Raw genomic sequence first — 19084 nt, forward strand, 5'->3', positions numbered from 1 at the left:
AGAAGCAGCTGAACCTTCCAGTTGGGATTCTGGTGCCTGATCTAAAAACTGACATGAACATGTAACCAAGGGGGCAAATCCAGCTGTGAGGTTTGCAAGACTGACCCCTATCAGAGCCCCCAACTGGAATTAGGGTGACCACTAATAAGTTATTTATATGCATGTAGGTACTTTTATTCTTTTGTATATGTTTTCCCTGTAATGCTTTTTACCTTAACAATAAATGTGCTTGCTTGGAAAGCGCTGTGTGGTGATTTGTAGCCGCTGGCCATGCAGGCTTTGGCTATGGTTCAGGCGCTACAGGGGCACAGCCATGGCGCTGAATCTGTGCCACTGTGGCATCCAGTATAGATATTTGCTACAACCATAGAAGAGGGTTTTTTCCGTTGCTGTAACAAACCCACCTTTCCGAGAGGTGTAAGCTAGAAGTGGTTAATATAAATTCAACTACCACAGTTATGCAAAATTCTGCCTTTTCAAGCTCCCCCCTGAGGAGAGAGCCGTCAACTGGTGATTACCTGTTCCCGGAGACTGGTGACCAAAGGCCCAACCTGTATAAAGAAACAGCTGAACTGTCCAAGTGGGGTTCTCATGCTGGATCTAAAAATTGACATGAACTTGTAACCAAGGGGGCAAACCCAGCTATGGGGTTTGATAGACTGACCTTTACCTGCATCCCTCAGGAAGTTCCCTCCCACCCTTTCCGGGGCTCTTAGAGATCATTTTTGACCACATGCACATGTATCCACAAAAAGAAAAGGAGTACTTGTGGCACCTTAGAGATTAACAAATTTATTTGAGCATAAGCTTTTGTGAGCTACAGCTCACTTCATCGGATGCATTCAGTGGAAAATACTGATCAGGTAACGTGTGCTATTACCAGCAGGAGAGAGGGGCGGCGGGGGGACCTTTTGTAGTGATAATCAAAGTGGGCCATTTCCAGCAGTTGACAAGAAAGTCTGAGGAACAGCGGGGGACAGGGTGAATAAACATGGGGAAATAGTTTTACTTTGTGTAATGACACATCCACTCCCAGTCTTTATTCAAGCCTAAGTTAATTGTATCCAGTTTGCAAATTAATTCCAATTCAGCAGTCTTTCGTTGGAGTCTGTTTTTGAAGTTTTTTTATTGAAGAATTGCCACTTTTAGGTCTGTAATCGAGTGACCAAAGAGATTGAAGTGTTTTCCGACTGGTTTTTGAATGTTATAATTCTTGACGTCTGATTTGTCTCCATTTATTATGTTACGTAGAGACTGTCCATTTTGGCCAATGTACATGGAAGAGGGGCATTGCTGGCACATGATGGCATATATCACATTGGTAGATGTGCAGGTGAACGAGCCTCTGATAGGGTGGCTGATGTGATTAGGCCCTGAATAGATATGTGGACAGAGTTGGCAACGGGCTTTGTTGCAAGGATAGGTTCCTGGGTTAGTGGTTCTGTTGTGTGGTGTGTGGTTGCTGGTGAGTATTTGCTTCAGGTTGGGGGGCTGTCTGTAAGCAAGGACTGGCCTGTCTTCCAAGATCTGTAAGAGTGATGGGTCGTCCTTTAGGATAGGTTGTAGATCCTTGATGATGCGTTGGAGAGGTTTTAGTTGGGGGCTGAAGATGATGGCTAGTGGCGTTCTGTTATTTTCTTTGTTGGGCCTGTCCTGTAGTAGGTAACTTCTGGGTACTCTTCTGGCTCTGTCAATCTGTTTCTTCACTTCAGCAGGTGGGTATTGTAGTTGTAAGAATGCTTGATAGAGATCTTGTAGGTGTTTGTCTCTGTCTGAGGGGTTGGAGCAAATGCGGTTGTATCGTAGAGCTTGGCTGTAGACAATGGATCGTGTGGTGTGGTCTGGATGAAAGCTGGAGGCATGGAAATGGCCCACCTCGATTATCACTACAAAAGGTCCCCCCCCCTCCCCCGCTCTCCTGCTGGTAATAGCTCACCTTACCTGATCACTCTCGTTACAGTATGTATGGTAACACCCATTGTTTCTGTGTATATAAATCTCCCCGCTGTATTTTCCACTGAATGCGTCCGATGAAGTGAGCTGTAGCTCACGAAAGCTTATGCTCAAATAAATTTGTTAGTCTCTAAGGTGCCAGAAGTACTCCTTTTCTTTTTGCGGATATAGACTAACACGGCTGCTACTCTGAAACCATGCTCATGTATGGGGCTGGTGTTCTTCTACTGCTTTTACTCCAGTCCCTTAAACATTCTTACATACAACTTATCTGTAACTAGTCTCTGTAGAACCCTCCATTTGAATCCTTCAGGGTCTCCTGGTCATGGTCCAGAGTGCCAGACAAATCTTGAATCAGCAGTCTGGTCTCATGCTTCTCCTCTGCACTGTCCTTGTGATCTCACTCATCAGCAATTATCCCCATGGCCTTGCTCCCTTGCATGGGCGATGGGTGAAGCTTTCACTCGGGGAGACTAGCTCCCCGACTTGCCTCTTCTGCTCGTGGCCCTGCCCACACTCCACCCCACTCCGCCCAGACCCCTCCCCCTCCCCACTTGGATGTTTTCCACTGTGTGCCAGATTGTGTTTGTGAAGACTGGACATGCAGAAGGTACCTAATTAAAAGCACTAAATTTGGGAATAAATTATGCCAGTCACAGATTTTTTGATACCCTGATAGCTGACATGCAGGCATCCTGCAAAATGGCCTTTTCAAGTGCCCCCTCCCCCCCCATCTCATTGATCCTGGGGAACATATAATGGCAAGCAGCAGTTAAAGCTAATTGAGAAATCTCTTTTCAGGGGGTAGCCATGTTAGTCTGTATCAGCCAAAAGAACCAAGGAGTCCTTGTGGCACCTTAGAGACTAACAGATCTCTGGCCTCCTTTCTTCACACAAGAAAACAAGGTGTCAGGCCTCACTCTCAAAGCTGGCAATTGCACCCTGACAGGAAGAAAATGGCTGGAATCAGACTGCAAAAGCTGCCACCTCATTTTCACTTCTTCACACAAACAAAGCTTGAGCTTCCTATGTTGTTTCAACAGCAGTAAGCACCACAGGCAATAAATAAGAGGAGTGGCTGCTGCAGCTAGACATTAATCCTGGCAGTAAAATAAAGGCTACTTTAACAACACTACTACCCCCTCACAGAACCAAGAAGGCAAAAAGTCCCATTGAGGCAACATGATGGTGCCACCTTTATGTACCAGACTCTATATCCCCAGAGATGAAGGAACCAAATCCCCAGGTAGCCCCATTCTCATGAGAAACTGGTCACCAGGCAGATGCAATCCCCCATCCTCTAAAAACAGTTGAGTCTCTTATTCTATGTCTCCTCTCCACCACTGTGTCCCTCCCCCCTTCCTTCCACACCCCTTCCCCCTCTCCCCCGCTCCCCGGGAGCAGCAGCTGAGCTGGGGGAACAAGTGGGGGGTGGGGGCGTAAGGAGGAAACCCATGGAGCAAGTAGGGGGGAGGCTGAGCAAAGGGGGGACTGGGGCCAAATGCGAGTGGGGAGAGGGGGGCGGAGGAGTGTAATTTTTTTGGATGGACATTTAATTTTTTTAACTTGAGAGAGAGAAAAATATATATATTTAATATGTTCAATATATATATTTTAATATGTTCACCTTGTACATGAGGGAAAAATATTTTTGCATGAGGGAGAAACTTTTTTTTTTTTTAGAATAAGAGAAAAAAATCTTTTTCTTCACATGAGGGGGAAATATTATGTAAAAGAAAAATTATGGAAGAAAAATTCTTTAACTATGGAAGATTTTTTTAACATGACAGAATATTATTTTTAACATGATCAGGAAAACATTTTTAACACAAGGAGGAAATTTTTTAATACACCACAAAAAAACTTTGTTTTATCGGATGGAATTTTTTATATGATGGAAAAAATATATATTTTTAACATGCCAGAAAATATTTTTTCTTTTACATGACTAAAATATAAATTATTCTTTTTTTGCACAATTTTTTGAAAAATAAAATTTGTTTTTAATGCAGAAAGTATTGTTTCAAAAAAATTTTGATTTGTTTTTCAGTTTTTATAAAGAATTTCTTTTTCTATTTTTTTTCAAAAAATACTTTCGTCTTATGACTTCTAACAGAAATCAATTTTATATCTAAATATATATGTATTTATTTTTATTCCAAAAGTTATTTTTTTCAAACAGTTTTTCTATCTTTTGCAAAAAAAGTATCAGTTATCTTTTTCTTTTTTAATTTTTGATTGTGTACACATTGAATTTTTTCAAAAAAATATTTGTCCTATTTTTTTAATGCAGAAATAGATTTCCTCTGGGACTATTTCCTAGGAACAGCTGATCTATAGGGCAAAGGGGGAACTTAGGGATCCCAGTTACTTGACAAACACCTCCAGTGAGTTAAGTGATGGTCCTTCTCTGTGTATACCATAGAGTGCCTCGTCTATCAGCATCTTCATCAGAGGTGGGGATGCTCCTCCCTAAAAGAGTTTCTAGGCCTCACGGATGTTGGGGTGGATCCCAGTCACTCCCAAAAGGGGTTGGTTTTATCCCAGAGAAGAGTTTATGGTCCTCAACTCTCTCATAGGGTGACCAACTACTGCATTCTACCAATTGTCCTAGAGCAGTTATCAGACCTCATTAGTAGCAGTTGAGGGAGTAGATGTTAGTGTAACGATGGCTTTTATATCTTCTCGTTATGTCTTGCCTTCCGTTTCAACAAAGCATTCAATTTAGCTGTAAAGGCGGGTCCCAGCTAGTGTAGTCTCCTCCTTTGGGTAACTGCTAGCCAGAAACACATGCCAGAGGCCAATTTCACCCAGAGTACCAACTTCCTTGGGAATACATTGTGCATCGAAGTCATTAGCTACTCTCACAAATATAGACACTCTGTTTGTTGGGGGGGTCATCTCACCATCTGTAAATTACGGTATTCCTGACGATTTTCACGGTTCCCAACTCCAGATAGATAATAGCATCCTCAGTGTCTATGGGCTCCTTAGCCAGTATAAGGGCTTGGTTGGGTTTACATAGAACAATTAGCTTACAATGCTCTTTTAAAGTCCAGTAGGGCTCAGACGAATAATCAGAACTTCAATCACATCAAAATTAGATATGAATGCTTTCTTGCTGCAGAAGTTGGGGTGGCAGAGGGAGTCCAGTGGTGCCTCCAAAATGTAATGCAATTCCCCTTTCCTTCCTGAGCTACTCGGGAGCAGGCAACACTCACCTGGTGTCCCAGGCACCTGATATTGTCAACAGTAAAGGAGATCCTCAGTATCCCAATGTTAATGTTGGATAGGTGGGAATCCTGAAGCCACCTCACAGCATTATAAATAAATTAATCTTGGCGACTTTCCCTGGAGTATTGACTTTTGTATAGAATTAGTACCAGCCCAAACAATACATCAAAAAGCAATTCGTTTTACCTCAACAATTTCACAATGTTGTATTAAAATGAAACATGACGACCTCGGGCATCTTGGGTTGGATAAGACCTATGGGCATGTATGAGCCAGATTCTGCTGGCGATGGATGAAGATTGATGGGGAGCAGTATTGTAAGACCTGTGCCCAGTATACACAGTGGAAGATTCTACCCACAAGAGCTGCTCCACTGTTTCATCTTCACAGTGAAGGCCGTGTGGATTTAGTTGAAATGGATTTTCTCACAACTGAATCCAATAGCAGAAATACTTGTATTAGTTGTAACTGATCATTTCACAAGGTAGGCACAGGCTTTTCCACACTACAGACCAAACAGCCTGCTACTATTTCTAAAACTCCTTGGGAAAACTACTGTGTGCATTATGGGCAACCCAAGTGGATGCACAGGACTTCAAGAGCCGATTAATTCAGGAACTTGTAACTATGGTAGGTGTAAAAAAAAAACCATCAAAAATCTAGGACAATAGCCTATCATCCACTGGGAGATCCACAGCTTGAATATTTTAATTGGACCCTGCTTAATATGTTGGCAACCTTAAATCTCAAACAGAACTCTAGATGGAGCCAGCATGTTAGCCATCTTGTACATGCTTACAACTGTACGTGAAATGAGGCCACTGGTATTCTCTGTATATCTTAATGTTTGGACTAGAAGACCTAACTGCAAAAACCTGTACCTAGGTCAGGGGGCAACATCTGCAACAACACTACCCCTGGCACCAGGTACCTTACCTCCCCTAACCCTAAGTCAAGGGGCCCTACCTGCCCCCAACCCTAACCCTCGAACAGCAGATCCTTCCTAAACCTAAGTCAGGGGCCCTTTTTGCCATAACCCTCACCCTAGCACCAGATGCTCTACCTCTCCTAACCCCAACCTTATGTGATGGAGCTCTGCCTTCCCCAACTGTAACCCTAGTACAGAGGGCCCTTCTTAACCCAACCTTATCCCTAATTGAGGGGACCCTACCTGCCATAGCCCTAATCATAGTAATGGATTCACTACCTCCCCTAACCCTAAGTTAGGGGACCCTAGCTGCCACAACCCTAGCCCTTGGTCAGGGGACTGTTGTCATGGATCCATAAGTCCGGTACTCTATGACAACTTTGGAACAGTCCCTGGGAGGACCTCTTCAGTGTGCCAGACCCCCTTAGGTCTCACTCTTTCACTAGCTAAGGCACTCAGCTTTACCACCTCCTTGGACCGAGACTCCAGCACTTCTGCTTCACATCCTGAGCTCCCTTCAGCAAGCCCACCTGAGATGAGCATCTTAGGGAGACCAGTACCCCCAAGGGGAGCAATACATGACACCCATGACACTTCTCAATCTGCAATGAATCTCAGCCAGTGTTGTAAAGCAGTAGGGTTTATTAGATGTCTGGAACGCAGCATAGAAAGTCCTTGGTTAGCATACAGACCAGAAAGTTACAGCATGGTCCATTCTGATCAGCCCAGAGCCCCTCTGATTAGCCCCCCCGCTTGGCTTCCCCTCTGTCCCTCTATGCCCCTCTGTCCCAATTCCCAGGTGAGTCACACCTGGCCCCTCCTCAGTCTTTTGTTGTCTATCTGGTCAAACTCGGCTGGCTTCCTGCAGAGGGGTGTGCCATTCATGTCATCAGTTGCTAGGTACCAAATGCCCCAGTGATGTGTTTGCCATTGTCTTCATGGAACCTCCATTAACCTGGACCCCAAACCTGAGGCAACTAGGTGCCATTCACTCCTTTGTCATAGCCTGCCCAAGCATAAACAGCCTTTTCCAATCACCTAGCTAACCATACAGCACATAGGGGAAACTGAGGCACCCACAGTATTCATAAAGTACTACAGAAAATTCCCACTACATCACATCACTTCCCCCATCACATCTCTTCCCCCTTGAGACTGAATTGAGAGGGGTCACTTTACCCAGTGACCTGGGGATGTTCGAACCCACCAATGTTACTCATAGGTGCCACAGCATCTTTCCAAGTTCCTTGGTGGTTGTTCTAAAAGGCACATCCATGATCCGTTTAGCACCCTACTAATCTATGGCACTTACTGTTTCCACTACCCAGCTCAGAGCAGTTTCACATCCTCCAGGATTGGTCTGTTCAATGGCACTCGCAGGGTGCCCATGAAGAGCCCTCAGCCCTTTTGCCACCCCAAAACCTTTGGGTTTGAAACTGGGCTGGGGTCCTGTCACTTCCTTCTCCCCTCTATGTGCCCAGGGAGTGAGGAGCACAGTGACCGCACATTCCTCCATGTGTCAGCCATCTTAGCTGTAGCCTGGGGTGTCCTTACCCTTGGTTGGAACAGGGAGTGGTCCGGTGAGCATTGGTTTTTAACCCAGTCACATCTCTGGGGCTCTGGTATCCCAACACCTGGCAAGGAATGCAGGGTGCTCCTGCACATTGGCAGGCCCCCTCTGTAGTTGTGTCCTAACCCCAGTGCTGTGTACATGCAAGGAGCCTATCTCCCAGCCTGGGGACAATCTGTTGCCCTCAACCCCAGGACACAGTCACCTCCCAGCCCCTCTTCCTGGAGGGTCATGATTGGGGGTCTCGGTGAAGAAAACACACCATACCACTCTGACCACGTGTGTCTGTTACAAGCAGCAACCTTCCAGCTGCTTCACCTTCCTCTGGGTCTCTCTCACCACCGGACAAGGCAAGGTGCACTATAAGGTGGGTAGAAAGCTGGCTAGATTGTCGGGCTCAACGGGTAGTGATCAATGGCTCCATGTCTAGTTGGCATCCGGTATCAAGTGGAGTGCCCCAAGGGTCAGTCCTGGGGCCAGTTTTGTTCAATATCTTCATAAATGATCTGGAGGATGGTGTGGATTGCACTCTCAGCAAATTTGCGGATGATACTAAACTGGGAGGAGTGGTAGATACGCTGGAGGGCAGGGATAGGATACAGAAGGACCTAGACAAATTGGAGGATTGGGCCAAAAGAAATCTGATGAGGTTCAATAAGGATAAGTGCAGGGTCCTGCACTTAGGATGGAAGAATCCAATGCACCGCTACAGACTAGGGACCGAATGGCTAGGCAGCAGTTCTGCGGAAAAGGACCTAGGGGTGACAGTGGACGAGAAGCTGGATATGAGTCAGCAGTGTGCCCTTGTTGCCAAGAAGGCCAATGGCATTTTGGGATGTATAAGTAGGGGCATAGCGAGCAGATCGAGGGACGTGATCGTTCCCCTCTATTCGATATTGGTGAGGCCTCATCTGGAGTACTGTGTCCAGTTTTGGGCCCCACACTACAAGAAGGATGTGGATAATTTGGAGAGAGTCCAGCGAAGGGCAACAAAAATTATTAGGGGTCTAGAACACATGACTTATGAGGAGAGGCTGAGGGAGCTGGGATTGTTTAGCCTGCAGAAGAGAAGAATGAGGGGGGATTTGATAGCTGCTTTCAACTACCTGAAAGGGGGTTCCAAAGAGGATGGCTCTAGACTGTTCTCAGTGGTAGAAGAGGACAGAATGAGGAGTAATGGTCTCAAGTTGCAGTGGGGGCGGTTTAGATTGGATATTAGGAAAAACTTTTTCACAAAGAGGGTGGTGAAACACTGGAATGCGTTACCTAGGGAGGTGGTAGAATCTCCTTCCTTAGAGGTTTTTAAGGTCAGGCTTGACAAAGCCCTGGCTGGGATGATTTAACTGGGAATTGGTCCTGCTTCGAGCAGGGGGTTGAACTAGATGACCTTCAGGGGTCCCTTCCAACCCTGATATTCTATGATTCTATGATTCTAAGCATATTTGGCAATCATCCTGCCCTGCCAGTGTCACTGTCTCCCAATGCTCAGCTGGGGTCAGCTACCACTGTGCTCAGCTCTGCCTTTGCTTTCCCAGTGAGGGTGTAGGCAGTGAGCGCTGCAAGTACTCCTTTTCTTTTTGCCTTTATGACAGTATCAAAGACAGTGTGAGTCATCTCCTGTGTGGAGATGGGCAGGGACCATCCCTCCATCCCATTCAGCTACAGGTGTCTGGTTACAGCCAGGTGTCCTGTGCTGTTACCAGCCTTGTTACTAGCCATGGGAAACCCCCCTCCTCCCTGCCAGCCTGCCTATTTGCATGTTCACTGACACCTGCATTCTCAGCCTGCTAGTTTCCTGGATTCAAATCCTTGGTTGTTACAGGCCCAGGGACTGGATCCTGTCTTAAAGTGACACATGCAGTGCAGTTGTAGCTATGTCCGTCCCAGGATATTAGACAGACAAGACGGGACCCTCACCAACATAAGTTGGTCCAATTAAAGATATCGCCTCACCCACCTTGTCTCTTTAACGTGACACAGTTATTTCCCAAAAGGACATCAAAGCTAATGTCCTGGAGAACCCCAACTACCAGCCACCCTGCTCCCTCCTGTTTCTGCACGGATCTGAGACATAAGCGGGGCAAATGGCTTCAAATTTGGAACTTTCACCCAAGTTACACAGCCCTTCAGCATTTGATGGGGTTGTACCACACAAGACCTGACAAGGATTCACTCTCTACCGGAAACTCTCCACCCCATGAATATCTTCCCATTAACCTTCCACTCCCCTGGGGATCAGACGTGTCTGAGTTCAACAGGACATGTATATCGATGCCTGGAGTTGGAACCCCTCTGGGCTAGACACCCACGGCTGGCCTGTGTCAGCTGACTCATGCTCATGAGGCTCAGGCTGTGGGGCTGTTTCATTGCTGTGTAGACTTCCGAACTTGGGGTGGAGCCCAGGCTCAAGAACCCTGCGGGGTGGGAGGGTGCGAGAGCTCAAGCTGCAGCTCGGTCTACACAGTAGTGCAACAGCCTCGCAGCCCAAGCCCCACAAGCTGGAGTTGGCAGGTGTGGGCCAGCCATGAGTTTTTCTTTGCTGTGTAGACATACCTTTCGTCACCAGCGCTGGTGTCCCTGAGCTATGTGACTGCTTTCCTCTGAAAGTTCAGTCATGTAGTTCACTCTAGAGCCTGAGTTACAGGCTGCCTTCCTGGTTGGACAGTGTATGACACAGCCTCTCTGTCCTGGACAAACCTTATTTCAGCAAGCCTTGGGCATTCTGCTCACTTACGTTCCGTCCATCTGCAGATATTACATCTCAGGTCTCTGAGTCCCATTGAACAGCTTTGGGTTTCCCTAAGTTCCACTTCTGGGATGCCACCATGGAGTGGGTCTCTTTCCCCAGCCCCATGCTTAAGCCAGTCCCCTTTGGGTCTCTTTTCATACCAGAGCCTGCTGTCCACAAATTCATCAGCCAACCAGCCTGCACTATGCAAATCCATGGGCTTCCTGTCCACTAACCACATTTTAAGGTCCTGAGGACAGATTTCATAAAGTTTCTCCGACCCAACCCGGTTACACAAATCCTCCAGGGTAGTGACCTTAGCTCCCTTACGCCATCTCTGGAAATATTCACCTATCACCATGGTGAGTTCCATATAGGTCACACCCCAAGTCTTTTGCACCCCCTGAAACCTTTTCCTATAAGCCTCAGGGATCAGCTTCAATGTAAGCAGTAAAGCCTTTTTGAATAACCCATAGTCTCTGCTATCAATTCCATTCATCTGGCTGTAAGCCTCTGACTTTGAGATCACATAAGGGGATGAGACAGAGGAGCTAGTCGACAAGGTCAACCTGGTTCAAATTGCAAGCCTTATCAAAGGCAGTGAGGTAAGCATCTATATTTCCCCTCCTTAAACTAGAGTAGCAATTTGGTATCTAGGTTCCTTGTGGAATTAGCATGCTGGGTCTTTCCCCACTTACTCCTTGGTGGGTCCTCTTGCCCCATAGCTTCTCCATCTCCAGTTCATGCTTTTTCTGCTTCTCCTGCTATTCTTCCATGTGTTTTTGCTGCTTTTCATAGTCCTCTAGCTCCTTCGCTCTCATCTCCAAGTCCCATTGCTTCAAATCTGTCGATTGGGAGCCAGGTCATGAAGACCCTCCTGCTGGATGGGGAACAGGATCTTGTGGATGCCCTGCTGCTGCCTCTGCTGCTCTTGAACCTTCTTGACTCCCCATTTGGGGTTAAAACCTGCTTCTTGGACTAAAAAGAAAAGGAGGACTTGTGGCACCTTAGAGACTAACCAATTTATTTGAGCATGAGCTTTCGTGAGCTACAGCTCACTTCATCAGATGCATCACGAAAGCTCACTATGTAGCTCACGAAAGCTTATGCGCAAATAAATTGGTTAGTCTCTAAGGTGCCACAAGTACTCCTTTTCTTTTTGCGAATACAGACTAACACGACTGTTACTCTGAAACCCTTCTTGGACTAGTCATCTCTGTCCAGCTGGCCAATCAGTTGCTCTTTGTTGAGCTTCTCAATGCTTAGCCCTTCTTCTCTGCACAGGCTTGCAATGTGCTTCATAGGAAATTGGTTATATGCCATGTTCTTGCTGCTTCCTTTAACTACCCTAGTTTTACCCTGCCAGTCACTTACTGCAAAATACTCATGGTACATTCAGCAGCCAACCATCCTCTTGGTGCATTCAGAAACCATCCTCAGCTGCCATGTGTCATGGATCCACAGGTCTGATGCTCTAGAACAGCTTAAGAACGGTTCTTGGGAGGATCCCTTCAGTGTGCCAGAGCCTATACGGTCACATTCATTCACTAGGGTAAGCCATTTGGCTTCACCACCTCCTTGCACTGAACCTCTAAGCCACCAGCAACCCTGCTACACATCCTGAGCTCCCTTCAGCAAGTCCACCTGAGATGGGCACCTAAGGGAGCAATGTCCCCCCCCACCTTCACCATCTTCAGTGAGTCTTAGCCAGTGTTGTAAAAGCAGAAGGGCTTATTAAATGTCTGGAACACAGCATAGAAAGTCCTTGGTTAGCATAAAGAAAAGAAAGTTACAACATGGTCCATTCTGGTTAGTCCAGAACTCCAGGCAAGTGGTGTCCACCTTTGGCTCCCTCCTCTGTCCCTCTGTGCCCCTTTGTCCAAATTCCCAGGTGAGTGATACCGGCCCCTCCTCAGTCCTTTGTTCCCAGCTGGTCAAACTTGCCTGGCTTCCTGTGGCAGGATGGGCCATTCATGGTCATTAGTTGCTAGGTACCAAATGTCCCGGTGATTGGATTTGCCATTGTCTTCATGGACCCTCCATTGACCTGGGCCCGAAAGCCAAGGCAACTGGGTGCCATTCACATGTTTGTCATAGCCTACCCAAGAGCAAACAGCCTTTCCCCACCATCTAGTTAACAATGCAGCACATAGGAGAAATTGAGGCATGCACAGTATTCATACAAAACATTACAGGGTTGCAGTTTGGGGGGGAATGTGGTTCCCTGCCCACCAAACTATGCCCCTACCACTTTTAAAAATGGATGGGGGCCAGAGCACCCCTGACCCTCCCAGTTCCAGGACCCCTGCCCAGAAACCAAACCCAAAGTCAGGGGCCCCTACCTGCCATAACCCTAAACCTAGCAAGGGTGTGTGACGGAATGAGAATTTTCTGTAAATATTTTGTATGAATATTGTGCGTGCCTCAGTTTCCCCATATGCTGCATTGTCACCTGGGGTGGAAAAGGGCTGTTAACTCTCTGCAAAGGCCCAGAGATACAGAAGTGAGCTGTCTTAGGTTTGGGGCCCAGGTCAATGGTGAGTCCCTGAAGACAATGGCAAATCCAATCACTGGGACATTTGGTACCTAGCAACTAACAATCATGAATGGCCCACCCCACCATAGGCAGCCAGGCGCATTTGACCAGCTAGACAAGAAAGGACTGAGGAGGGGCCAAGTGAAACTGCCCCGGGAAGTTGAACAAAGAGGACTCAGAGACCAAGTGAGAGTCAAGGGGGGACACACAGCTTGGCTGGGGCTGTGACTAACCAGAATGGACCATGCTGTCACTTTCTTTTCTCACTGCGCACCAAGGACTTTCTATGCTGTTTTCCAGATATCTGATAAACACTCATGTTATTACAATGTGGCTGAGTGCCATGGCAGATGCTGAATGTGGGGGCGCATTGCTTTCTTTGGGGGTATTAGTCTCCCTCAGGTGCCCAACTCAGGTGGACTTGCTGAAGGGAGCTCAGATTGTGAAGCAGGGGTGCCGAAGGCTCCAAGGTTCGGTCCAAGGAGGTGGTGAAGCTGAGTGAACGAGTGAGACCCTAACAGGGTGTGGCACGCTGAGGATATCCTCCCAGGGATGGTTGCAGAGCTGTTCCAGAGCACGGGACATGTGGATCCATGACAAAGAGTGGCTACCTCCCACAACCCTAACCCTAGCACCAGGTGCCCTACCTCCCCTAACCCTAATGTTAAATCATGGGGCCCTACCTCCCACAACCCCAAGCCTAGAACAGGGTGCCCTACATCCTCTCATCCTAACCCAAAGTCAGCAGGCCCTTCCTGCAACAACCTTAACCCTAACAAGGGGGCTCTAGGTGCCCCAAACCTAACTGTTAGTGGGACATATCTGCTACAAACCTAACATGAACAAGGGTGCTCCAACTCTCCTAACCTGAATCCTAAGAGGGCCCCACCTGCCCCAACCCTAAGCCTAGCATTGGTTGCCCTTTCTCCCCTAAACCTAACCCTAAATTAGGGTACCATACCTGCTGCAACCCCAACCCTAGCAAAGGGAGCCCTACCTGCCCCAGTCCTAACCCTCAGCATCTAGTGTCCCATATCCAACTGTTGGGGATACGTCAGTTAGCTGAGGATAAGAGCTGTGTGACAGTGGGTGCAGAAACACCAGGTCACTGAGAACTAGAATGGGGAAAAGAGATGATAACTAAAAAGCACTTATGGTGCTGGGGAGGAAATCCCATCACTGTTTCTTTAAGGCCTGAGGCCAGGAGCCTTGCAGAGAGGGCATGGCAAGGTTCCCCTCACCCAACCAATTGGGAGGAGGTTTAAGGAAGGGGACCAGCATATATGTTGCCTCCTCCCTCATATCAAGGGCAGACACCCACCACAGCAGGAGAAGCTGCCTGCTGAACCCTCTGAGGACTAACTGGAGAAAAGGAGCCTGTCACCTTTGGGAGACCTAATAAGAGGTTCTGTCACCAACTGCCCTGTAACTAGGGTTGCCAACCCTCCCACTTTTGCTGGGAGTCTCCTGGAATCACGCTCTATCTTGTGGAGGCTACTTCAGCCAAACCGGGAGATTTTTGGCACTAACAGTCTGGCGCAGCAGCAGAGCTAAGGCAGGCTCCCTTACCTGCCTTGGCTCTGTGCCACTCCCGGCAGCAGCCAGCACCAACCCTGTGGCCCCTGCAGGGGAGGGAGGGACAGAGGGTCTCCGCATGTTGCCCCCATCCTGAGCAACGACTCCACAGCTCCCATTGGCCGGGAACTGTGGCCAATGGGAGCTGCGGGGGTGGTGCCTGCAGTGAGTGGTGACCAGAGACCCCCTGGCTACCCCACCTAGGAGCTGCTGCCAGAGGGATGTGCCAGTTGCTTTCGGGACCTGCCCAAGGTAAGTGCTGACCCCCTGATCCCCTCCTGCACCCCAACCCCAACCCCCTGCACCAGCCTAAAGCCTGCTCCCAAACTCCCTCCCAGAGCCTGCACCCCAACCCCTTCCCACACCCAACCCCCAACCCAGAGCCCACTCCCCACACCCAAACTCCCTCCCAGAGCCCAATCCCACACCCCCTCCTTCACCCGAACCCCCTGCCCCAGCCTGGTGAAAGTGAGTGAAGGTGGCGGGACAGGAGTCTTTGGGTTTGCTCAATTAGACAGTTGGCAACCCTACCTGTAACTTTGGGGAGTCTTGGTGCTGGGCAGCTATAGTTCAGAGCCCTCATGCCAGCAGCCAGCCCACAAGTATAAGGTCTCACCTTAGTTCTCATCAGCTAAGTCACTACTTGTGACACCAACAGCCCCTCCAGTTCCCAGTCTCCCCAAATCTGTCCTCCCTGAGTTCTTAATTACCACACACTTGGACTGTTCCCATCAGGTGTGTCACCCCCAGTGCCATGAACCCAGGCACCCAGTATTCAGTTCACTTTGCCATTCACAGACTGCACACCGGAGACCTGCTTGGGATAAAAATTAAAAAGGTTTATATAATAAAAAAGGTTTATTTAATAGAAAACCCACAGATTCAAAGATGACATAGGAAGGGAAAGCAAATACCTATAAGTTACATAGAAAATAAACATAAAGACACAACCTCAGGCTTTACACCTCCATACTAGATAAAAATCCCTGTCTAACACAAGTTACCTATTGCCTTTGAACAGTTTCCCAGCGTACCACCTAGCCACACGGTTGGACCCAGCATTCATAGGCAGCTTCTTGCCCAGAGACTGTCCCTAAGTTTCTGGGTGAAAACCCCAGTTTCAAACCTCCTTTTAAAAAGGCTTTTTCCTCTCCCCCCCCCCCTTTCTCTGTTGCTGCATGGTGACCACTCATTATTCAGAGTGGGAGAAATTCCCTTTTGACTTGATGGCTCAATGTTTTCCAATTAACTCTACTGGCCCATCATTGTCTTTTCCTGGACTGCACAATGGATAGTTAATTGGAGCCAGTTTTGTGTACGCACTGGGCTTGGGAAATGTTCCTCTCTGCAGTACAGTGTAGTTGAAGTTGCAGTAAAGGTTATCAGCACAGTTTTCTGTATGCATAAAGACAAATTCATAACCACAGTTTATATAGGTAGCTCATAATGACCATCCAGTTTATAACATTACAATCTTTCATAAAAGACCTTACTCGATATACTTTTATAGTACAATAATACAGTATACAATCAGTTGGTTCAACTACTAATTTTGGGGGTTTAAACCTCAGGGTGCCTGGAGCCTGATTGTCACAGAGCCACCTGAAGAAGAAACTGGCTACGGTCCTACAATGCAATTCCAAGGAGGAGAGCTGGGGACTCCTGTTTTGATAGAGTGACCATTTGAAGGTACAGCCCAAGGGAGCTGGGTATCTCTTGAACAGGGGAAAGAAAACTGACCCGGATTCTTATGTGGACCCAGAGTGGGCAAGAACTGGGGCAACAAATGAAGTGAGTTACACTTTGTAGAAAGTCGTAATAATTCAGATACCACAAAGCTAGTTGAGGTAACTGAAAGAACCCGAGCATGATGATGAGTGGTTCTGTCAATTACCCCAGTTGCAGGACCATGAGGGGTGACAGGGTGGCATGCTGGAGGGCAGTATCCTATGACACAGGCTAGCCTGACATCAATTCTGGTCAAAATAATGGAAAAGTTGACATGGGATTAAGTTGGTAAAGAACGAAAGGATAGGAGTATAATTAATGTCTTTGGCTTTACTGGAAAAAAGGTCTTGTCTGACAAACCCAAATTCATTCTTTCATGAGATTACAAGTTTGATTGAGAAAGGAAACTGTGTAGATGTAACAGATTTAGACTTTTGTAAGGTGTTTTACTTAGTACTGCATGGCATTTTGATTAAAAAATTAGTACTATACAATATCAATAGAGCACACATTCAATGGATTAAGAACTAGCTGACAGATCTCAAAACGTAGTTGTCAATGGGGAATCGTCATTGAATTGGAATGCTTCTACTGGGGTTCCACAGGGATCAATATTAAGCTTGATGCTGTTCAATATTTTCATCAATGATCTGGAAGTAAATATAAATTCATCACTGATAAAATGCGTCGCTAAAAATTGCCAGAGTTGTAAATTATGATAAGGACAGGGCAGTCACGCAGAGCAATCTGGATCACTTGGTAAGATGGACCCATTCAAACAAAATGTGTTTTAATACAGCTAAATAAAAAGTTATATCTATAGGAAGAAAAAATTCAGGTCATACTTATGGACAGGGGGACTGTATCCTGGATTTTAGAAATCATAGGGGACAAACAATGGAACACGATCTCCCAATGTGATGCTGTAGCAAAAAGAACTAATGACATTCTTGGATGTACAAACAGGGGAGTAGTGTAATCACATAAGAGAAGTCTGGTAGACAATTTTCACAGACTAGAGATAAGACTCAGAAGTTATACCAAGGAACAATACAAGAGTTCTTATTACATTTACTTATGATCATCCATTCTTAATTCTTTAATACCTAACACATTTATCATGCTGCCAAAGGTGCACTTGTCTGTAAAGCACTTTTAAGAGTGTTTGAATGGATTGATCCAAAAGGCACATGTTTAGAATATCAAAAGCAATCTCTGAAAGTTATTGTTTACAATCTCTATTAGGCCAACTTGCTTGGACTGATAAGGGAGTTAAAATCTAAAATGTGGTTACTTGAAGTCTCACTAGAAAGCATAGACTTAGCAAGACAAGGGAGGTAAGATAAAGAGGGTGTACCTATAGAGACACTACACAAAGAAGGCAAAGAGTCCTGTCGAACCTTATAGACGTAGGGTATGTCTACACTACGAAATTAGGTCCAATTTATAGAAGTCGTTTTTTTAGAAATCGGTTTTATATATTCGAGTGTGTGTGTCCTCACAGAAAATGCTCTAAGTGCATTAAGTGCATTAACTCAGCAGAGTGCTTCCACAGTACTGAGGCTAGAGTCGACTTCCGGAACGTTGCACTGTGGGTGGCTATCCCACAGTTCCCGCAGTCTCCGCTTCCATTGGAATTCTGGGTTGAGATCCCAATGCCTGATGGGGCTAAAACATTGTCGCGGGTGGTTCTGGGTACATATCATCAGGCCCCCGTTCCCTCCCTCCCTCCTTGAAAGCAAGGGCAGACAATCGTTTCGCGCCTTTTTTCCTGAGTTACCTGTGCAGACGCCATACCACAGCAAGCATGGAGCCCGCTCAGGTAACCATCACCGTATGTCTCCTGGGTGCTGGCAGACGTGGTACTGCATTGCTACACAGTAGCAGCAACCCATTGCCTTGTGGCAGCAGACGGTGCAATACGACTGGTAGCCGTCATCGTCATGTCCGAGGTGCTCCTGGCCACGTCGGCCAGGAGTGCCTGGGCAGACATGGGCGCAGGGACTAAATTTGGAGTGACGTGACCAGGTCATTCTCTTTAGTCCTGCAGTCAGTCCTATTGAACCATCTTATGGTGAGCAGGCAGGTGATAAGGATTGCTAGCAGTCGTACTGTACCATCTTCTGCGGGGCAGGCAAGAGATGAGGATGGCATGCAGTCCTTCTGCACCGTCTGCTGCCAGCCAAAGATGTAAAAGATAGATGGAGTGGATCAAAACAAGAAATAGACCAGATTTGTTTTGTATTCATTTGCTTCCCCCCTCCCCCGTCTAGGGGACTCATTCCTCTAGGTCACACTGCAGTCACTCACAGAGAAGGTGCAGCGAGGTAAATCTAGCCATGTATCAATCAGAGGCCAGGCTAACCTCCTTGTTCCAATAAGAACAATAACTTGGGTGCACCATTTCTTACTGGAACCCTCCGTGAAGTCCTGCCTGAAATACTCCTTGATGTACAGGCACCCCCTTTGTTGATTTTTAGCTCCCTGAAGCCAACCCTGTAAGCCGTGTTGTCAGTCGCCCCTCCCTCCGTCAGAGCAACGGCAGACAATCGTTCCGCGCCTTTTTTCTGTGCGGACGCCATACCAAGGCAAGCATGGAGACCGCTCAGCTCATTTTGGCAATTAGGAGCACATTAAACACCACACGCATAATCCAGCAGTATATGCAGCACCAGAACCTCGCAGAGTGATACCGGGCGAGGAGGCGACGTCAGCGCGGTCACATGAGTGATCAGGACATGGACACAGATTTCTCTGAAAACATGGGCCCTGCCAATGCATGCATCATGGTGCTAGTGGGGGAGGTTCATGCTGTGGAACGCCGATTCTGGG

The 19084-nt window shown here is 47.1% G+C and overlaps 1 protein-coding gene across 5 annotated transcripts in view; it reads right to left on the reverse strand.

Moving 5' to 3' along the window:
* Positions 1-19084, reverse strand: part of VAMP1 (vesicle associated membrane protein 1) — a 112724-nt gene that overhangs the window by 21078 nt on the left and 72562 nt on the right. Inside the window, exon 5 of one of the 5 annotated variants that reach the window (XM_048820276.2) lies at positions 15391-16902. The exons of the other annotated variants lie outside the window; for them this stretch is intronic. Coding sequence (XP_048676233.1) covers positions 16895-16902 — 8 coding nt within the window. The 3' untranslated portion in view covers positions 15391-16894. Of the gene's footprint in view, positions 1-15390; positions 16903-19084 lie in introns of those variants that run through there. 5 annotated transcript variants of the gene reach the window in all.

This window comes from Caretta caretta, chromosome 1, assembly GCF_965140235.1.
Source record: "Caretta caretta isolate rCarCar2 chromosome 1, rCarCar1.hap1, whole genome shotgun sequence".
In the NCBI taxonomy this organism is placed as follows: Eukaryota; Metazoa; Chordata; order Testudines; family Cheloniidae; genus Caretta; species Caretta caretta.